An 8373-nucleotide genomic window follows, 5' to 3' on the forward strand; every position below is an offset into this window, starting at 1 on the left:
TGCAAATTTACTCAGTTGAATTTTGTATTTTAACAGGTGTTTCAAATCACTGTTTTTTCAGTGAACTTGTGCTTTCTTCTACCAAATACCCAAGCCTATCACTTTGAAGTTGCAAGTTGAAAGAAAGTCTCACCTTGATGTTTCAGGACATACAAAGAATTTGATGACAAGCCAAACCCTTGTTAGGGAAGCACTTATTTTCATCTCCACTAAAAATAAAGTTTGAGAGACTTTTTTTTTTTTTTTCTCGCTGTCTGCTTCTGCTGGGCAAGCTTTCTTCTGATTTTCTCTTTTTTTCCCCTAGACTCTGAGCTCTCATTCAAGTGAAGTCTGAGCCATCCCTGTTCAGGCTCAAAGTCTAGTCCACAGTGCTCTCCCAAATTTAGTGTTACTAGCAGGCTCTAGGCAATGGTATTCTATAGATGTTCTCAAAGTAGGTGATGGTTCCATGGTGGTGTATTTTCCTGGAATGCCACTCAAAGTTCAAACTAGAGTTCAGGTGTAATTTTTTTTTAATTTTTTTTCTATTTATTTTTTAAATTCAAATTTATTTTAAATCATTAACTTAAAAATATTTTAAATGATTTTGACAATTCTATGTTTTGTCAACCAAGGGACTGAAGAGCTTGAGCAAGTTATACTGATAGACACAAAAATGTTGCATAATACTTTATCAAATGACATATAATTCCATCTACCACTGAATGTATACTTTACCTTTCAATTAGTTAGAATTCCTTTAATATCAGATGTGCTATATTGTAGGTATTTAGAAATTAAAAATATTGAGATATTTTTGTTTACTATGTAGAAATAGAATTGAATATAATTCTTATGGCAACTATTCTTAAATTACGATATATAACATAAAATCAAACAGTGTACTTCTTTTTTTTTAATTGACATTTGAAAGTCAACTCTTCACACTTATGAGCATGTGGTTTCAAGGCTGCTCTTTGTAGTTCTATTGAAATTGTCCTTCCATTATTTCTGTTTCCTTTCTGGTATCTTATATTCACTCTGTCATCTGATATTAACTATACTATAAAATTTATTTATTTTTATTCTTTATCTCATTGGTTCAAGAGGTTGTAATTAAATTTTTGCCTTTGCTGTTAACATTCTTTAAATCATGATTTAATCAGGGTGCCACATTTATAGTAGTATAAGTTAGTGACAATCATTAGCAATCTGTGTTAAAACAATCTCTAATACTACCACTACATATTTCTATATTTATCTCTTCACTAATAAACAAACATTGACTATATCATAAAGTATTTAATGACATTATATGTCTATTTTGCTGCAGATAATTAATTATCATCATGTGTTATAACAGCATTAACTGTGAATTTAAAGCATTTTATCATTAATTTTTTCTGCACCAGTTAAGAAAGTAAAACCATGTATTACATATAATATATTCAAATTGTGTTAGCCTTATATTTGAAAGCTGGATTAATTACACAGTTCTAAAATCTAAAAGTTCTATGTGGAGCTAACATTTTGGAACTGTAACTTTCTCATGGCCACTTGCATTTTCTGATTTCTCAAGGTGTAAATAATAGGATTCAATAAGGGTGTGATAACAGTGTAAAATACAGCAAGGACTTTATTGCTGGCAAAACTCTTGAAAGGCCAGGCATAGATGAAGATACACGGCCCAAAGAACAGACTGACCACAGTGATGTGGGCAGACAGTGTGGACAGGGCTTTGGAGAGGCCTCCAGATGATCTTCGTTGCACAGTGGCCAGGATGACCGTGTAGGAGACAAGCAGGAGGAGGAAACAGATGAGTGACAGCAGCCCACTGTCAGCAATGACAAACAGTTCCAGGGTGTATGTTTCCACACATGCAAGCTTAATCACAAGGGGAAGGTCACAGAATATATTGTCTATGATGTGGGGGCCACAGAAAGGCAAGTTTACTGTTAATACCATCTGACTCATGGTGTGTGTAAAACCAATTGTCCATGAAAGTATAACAGACCCGTTCAGCAACCTGTAGTTCATGATTTTCCTGTAGTGCAGTGGTTTACATACGGCCACATATCTGTCAAAAGCCATGGCTACCAGAAGAGTTGCCTCAGCACCTCCAAACAAGTGCATAAAGAACATCTGAGCCATGCATCCCCATATAGAGATGGTCTTGTGTTCAGTGAGCAAGTCTCTGATCATCTTGGGTGTGGTGACTGTGGAGAGACACATGTCCAAAAAGGAGAGGTTTCCAAGGAGGAAGTACATGGGAGAATGAAGGGTGGAACTGCATGTCACCGTGACCATAATGAGCACGTTTCCCAGCACAGTAGCCCCATAGATCAAGGAGAATGTCACGAAGAAGACAATCTGAAGTTTCCATGCTGCAGAAAATCCTTGTAAAATAAACTCCGTCACTACAGATCCATTTTTCAGATCCATTTACTCAACTCAAAAAAAGTTCCAGAAGTTCTTTCTTATCTCAGATATTTTCAAGAAATGATTAGTGCCTACAAATTAGAGAAAATACAATGAAAATAATGTTGTTCCTGTAGGTTAGCCTCCAGAAGTATACAGAGTGGATACTAAAATGTTGACTGTGGACCTGGGGAGTACACAGAGGACAGAAACACACAGCCTTCTATGAAGAGTTGTGCTATACGAATAACATGTAAATGAGCAGAAATATTACTATTGACAATTTTGTGACAGTAAAAGCAATAATTACATGCACTATGGAGAAATGACAAGGCTTGATAACTATTAAAATGAAAGCCAACTATAATTTGGGAACCATTGATTTGCCACATGGATTTATTTTTTTTACTTCCAGAATTATATTTTCTTATTTTTTAAAACTAAAGACCCTTACTCCTTGGAAGAAAAGTTACGACCAATCTAGACAGCATATTGAAAAGCAGAGACATTACTTTGCCAACAAAGGTCCATCTAGTCAAGGCTATGGTTTTTCCAGTGGTCATGTATGGATGTGAGAGTTGGACTGTGAAGAAAGCTGAGTGCTGAAGAATTGATGCTTTTGAACTGTGGTGTTGGAGAAGACTTTTGAGAGTCCCTTGGACTGCAAGGAGATCCAACCAGTCCATTCTGAAGGAGATCAGCCCTGGGATTTCTTTGGAAGGAATGATGCTAAAGCTGAAACTCCAGTACTTTGGCCACCTCATGCGAAGAGTTGACTCATTGGAAAAGACTCTGATGCTGGGAGGGATTGGGGGCAGGAGGAGAAGGGGACTACAGAGGATGAGATGGCTTGATGGCATCACTGACTCAATGGACGTGAGTCTGAGTGAACACCAGGAGATGGTGATGGACAGGGAGGTCTGGTGTGCTATGATTCATGGGCTCGCAAAGAGTCAGACACGACTGAGCGACTGAACTGAACTGAACTGAAACATAAAGATGTTTCTAATGTAAATGCTCCTGTTAATGAGAAAGGGACTATATTTTTCACATAGTTCCTTTGGTACATGGAATTTTACAACCCATGATACAATTAACAAAAGAAAAACCTGAATATGAAATTAATTCAATCAAGCAGAAATTGATTAAAAAGACTTATTTTGGCCTTTTACTGTATTTCAGAGGGAAAGATGGCATTCATTTAAGTTGATGACAGCGCTTGTGTCTCTTATTCTTCTTCCTGAGCAAGGCTTCTCAAAATATTTATTTCTGCACTTAATAGACCTGTTCTTATATTATGAATACAAAAGGAATATAAGTGAAAGGAAAGAAATTATTACATAGCTTAGACAACAAAATGTATTGGTAAAGAAACTTTTATTCCTCTTAAATGATTAATTGCCAATTAGATTTTATTGTGTTCACTCAATTTATTATCCACTTTGGAGAAAATTGAAGGTAGAAAAATAATACATTAGCACTAGGATAGAACTTTCTAATCATTTTTTCTCCACATCTTATTTAGTAAATGAAAAATCAAGATCTATGTAAGTAAGTAAATCTCCCCAAGTCCTAACGGCAAGACCACTCCCAAGAATGTGTAGTGGGTATTAGATGAGATAGTACATGTATAAGCTCCTGGCTTGGCAGAGAATGAGCACCGAGAAGGCATATATTCAGTCAGTTATTCATGTAAATCCAAGATTAAAGCCTGAGGATAATTTATATAAATCCCTGTTAGAAAAGTAACAAGCCAAGGCTTATTTTATTGTTATCAGATATGAACATTTCCACTCTTGCTCATGTGTATACAATACACAGTACTTAATGTAACAAGTAAATCTTTTCTTTCCCTTTTATTATAGACATATTAAGAAAACAAACATAATTTCAGTATTGATGGATTTTACATTTTTTAAAACCTATGCACACTTATCCTAGACAAACCTCAAGAACTAAGTAAAAGAGACCTAACACAAAAGACCACATGTTATATAATTTCATTTATATGAAATATTTAAAAACAAAAATCCATAAAGACAGAAATTATATCAGTAGTCCCCTTGAGATGGGATGTGAGTGCCAATGGGCACTGATGATGATAATGACTTAAAATCAGATTGTGGTGATAGGTACACAAATATATGAGTATAATAATAATCATTGAAATGTGTACTTAAAAGGGGTAAATGTATATACTATGTGAATTATATTCAACAAAATGTAAACCATTATACATTTTTAACTTTTATTTGTGTTAAAATTTAGTGTTTGTAAATTATAGTTTTCTAGTACTGTATAGCTGCTTATGCTGAAATATATTTTATCGTGAGATAATTAATGATGTACTGCAGTCCAATCGAATCTACTTATAAATGTATTAATATTCCCTATTTGAATTTATATTTTTGACTAAGTTTAGTATTTGGAAACTTGCTCTTCTCTGTTCTTGTTAAATAGTTATCTTCATACTTTTCATACTGTTTTGAATACTCATAATTAGTTTCCTGGAATATTCAAATTTTCCTTCAATCCAGAGTTCCAAAGAATAGCAAGGGGAGACAAGAAAGCCTTCCTCAGCAATCAGTGCAAAGAAATAGAGAAAAACGATAGAATGGGAAAGACTAGAGATCTCTTCAAGAAAATTAGAGACACCAAGGGAACACCTATTCAAAGATGGGCTCAATAAAGGACAGAAATAGTAGGGACCTAATGGAAGCAGAAGATCTTAAGAAGAGGTGGCAAGAATACACAGAAGAACTGTACAAAAAAAGATCTTCATGACCCAGATAATCACAGTGGTGTGATCACTGACCTAGAGCCAGACATCCTGGAATGTGAAGTCAAGTGGGCCTTAGAAAGCAAACAATGCTAGTGGAGGTGATGGAAATCCAGTGGAGCTATTTCAAATCCTGAAAGATGATGCTGTGAAAGTGCTGCACTCAATACACCAGCAAATTTGGAAAACTCAGCAGTGGCCACAGGACTGGAAAAGGTCAGTTTTCATTCCAATCCCAAAGAAAGGCAATGCCAAAGAATACTCAAACTACCGCACAATTGCACTCATCTCACACGCTAGTAAAGTGATGCTCAAAATTCTCCAAGCCAGGCTTCAGCAATACGTGAACCATGAACTACCAGATGTTCAAGATGCTTTAGTAAAGGCAGAGGAACCAGAGATCAAATTGCCAACATCTGCTGGATCATCAAAAAAGCAAGAGAGTTCCAGAAAAACATCTATTTCTGCTTTATTGACTATGCCAAAGCCTTTGACTGTGTGGATCACAGTAAACTGTGGAAAATTCTGAAAGAGATGGGAATGCCAGACCACCTGACCTGCCTCTTGAGAAACCTGTATGCAGGTCAGGAAGCAACAGTTAGAACTGGACGTGGAAGAGCAGACTGGTTCCAAATAGGAAAAGTAGCAAGTCAAGGCTATATATTGTCACCCTGCTTATTTAACTTACATGAAGAGTACATCATGAGAAACGCTGGGCTGGAGAAGCACTAGCTGGAATCAAGATTGCCAGGAGAAATATCAATAACCTCATATATGCAGATGACACCACCCTTATGGCAGAAAGTGAAGAAGAACTAAAGAGCCTCTTGACGAAAGTGAAAGAGGAGAGTGAAACAGTTGGCTTAAAGCTCAACATTCAGAAAACTAAGATCATGGCATCTGGTCCCATCACTTCATGGCAAGTAGATGGGGAAACAGTGGCTGACTTTAGTTTTCTGGGCTCCAAAATCAATGCAGATGGTGATTGCAGCCATGAAATTAAAAGACAGTTACTCCTTGGAAGGAAAGTTATGACCAACCTAGACAGCATATTAAAAAGCAGAGACATTACTTTGCCAACAAAGGTCCATATAGTTAAGGCTATGGTTTTTCCAGTGGTCATGTATGGATGTAAGAGTTGGACTATAAAGACAACTGAGCACAGAAGAATCGATGCTTTTGAACTGTGATATTACAGAAGAGTCTTGAGAGTCCCTTGGACTACAAGAAGATCCAACCAGTCCATCCTAAAGGATATCAGTCCTGGGTGTTCATTGTAAGGACTGATGTTGAAGCTGAAACTCCAATACTTTGGCCACCTGATGTGAAAAGCTGACTCATTGGAAAAGACCCTGATGCTGGGAAATATTGAGGGCAGGAGAAGGGGATGATAGAGGATGAGATGGTTGGATGGCATCACTTACTTAATGGACATGGGTTTGGGTTGACTCTGGGAGTTGGTGATGGACAGGGAGGCATGGCGTGCTGCAGTTCATGGGGTCGCAAAGAGTCAAACACGACTGAGTGACTGAACTGAACTGAACTACACTCTTGAATATGAAGAGTTTCCCTGTGGCTCAAACAGTAAAAAATCTTCCTGCAATGCAGGAGACCCTGGTTCAATCCCTCAGTCAAGATGAGCCCCTGGAGAAGGAAATGGCAACCCACTCCAGTATTCTTGCCTGGAGAATCCCATAGACAGAGGAGCCTGGCCGGCTGCAGTACATAGGGTTGCAGAGAGCTGGACACTACTGAAGCGACTTTTCACTTTAATATGAACATCCTGTAGGGACTTCTCATTCTTTCAGATTTATTTAAAATCTCATTGTATTAAAATGGTATGTTTTATACAGAGATTTTCTACATATCTAGTTTGTGTCTACCTAATTCTACCTTTCCTACTCCTGCTTCAACTGTCATTATATATGCATATTTACATTTTCTGCCAACACTTGAACCTTGATCCCTATTCTGCAGTCAATGTCATGAGTTTCTAGGTTTTCCATTATATTCAATGATGGTATGAATTATCTGGATACTCAGGATTTACTTTGCTTAATTTTAGTCATGATTCCTAATCACATAATCTATTGCCATATTTTACTTTGCAATATCATTTTCAGAATATATACCTTTTAAATTTTCATGAAAATTGTTGGTTATAGTTCATTGTGAAATAAGTATGTGATTTCATATCTTAAAATCCATAGCCTTTTCCTTTCAGCCAACACAGAATTAATTAAAATACCATTTTCAGTGTATGAACCTTGTAATGCATTAGCTCTCTGTAAAGTTTTCTCTTACCTGCTCTAAAGGCACAGTATTAGGAGCAGCATTTTCAGGAGTTTATTCCTAATGACAAATCTACTTTTCACTCTCTGTGAGTCCCTTCATATGATTCTGCGTACTATTTTAGGCCTGTTTTATAAAGATGTGAACCACCTTGGAGGCAGATTTATTGGATCTCTGGGAATCCAAATTTCAGTGGGAGTAGTTAAAACACTGAGGCTTCTGCCATAGTGTGACCAGGAAAATGTTCACGCTTAATTTCTGATCCTGGAATATGCTGTCACTCTACTGTCATTTCCTGGAGTATTCAAATTTTCCTTTATTCTCTTGAATATGAGGGGCTTCCCTGGTGGGAAGTTGGAATGATTAAAATAGGCATGAGAGTGTTGGTGGATTCTGATATAGTAAGTGTAGATAGCTTTGATTTAACACAGACTTCATTTTCCTCACTTTACTCCCAAGAACTTTTCTTACATTCCTTCTAAGAACTCTGCAGTAATTTTTGAGATGAATAATCAAAAAACCTTTCTGTCCATCAAAACCTTAATGTAAAAATGGATCTACACATATTGTATAAAAGCACATCTTATGTATACGTTTATATATTCCAGAAGTAGAAATTTTAAAAGATAGAAGTGAAATAAATTATGTTAAATTATTTAAAATTATATTCATTAATGATATTTCTGCTTTAAGCTAACTAAAATATAGCTATTTTCATTATTCAGATATCTTTCTATGAGATTTTGAGAGAATATTTGCACTTGGCACAAAATAGTGTCATAATCATTTCTGTGTGCTGCTGTGCTGTGTGCTCAGTTGTGTCTGACTCTGTGACCCCATGGACTGTACCCTGCCAAGCTTCTCTGTCCATAGAATCTTCCAGGCAAGAATACTGGAGTGGGTGC

General features: G+C 36.5%; 1 protein-coding gene across 1 annotated transcript; it reads right to left on the reverse strand.

Annotated features, from left to right (window-relative positions):
- Positions 1-1491: 1491 nt before the first annotated feature.
- Positions 1492-2421, reverse strand: LOC102277172 (olfactory receptor 4L1). Its single transcript, XM_005908866.2, has one exon. The coding sequence runs from the start codon at positions 2419-2421 to the stop codon at positions 1492-1494; it is 930 nt and encodes a 309-aa protein (XP_005908928.2).
- Positions 2422-8373: the final 5952 nt, after the last annotated feature.

This window comes from Bos mutus, chromosome 10 (assembly GCF_027580195.1).
Source record: "Bos mutus isolate GX-2022 chromosome 10, NWIPB_WYAK_1.1, whole genome shotgun sequence".
Classification (NCBI taxonomy): domain Eukaryota; kingdom Metazoa; phylum Chordata; class Mammalia; order Artiodactyla; family Bovidae; genus Bos; species Bos mutus.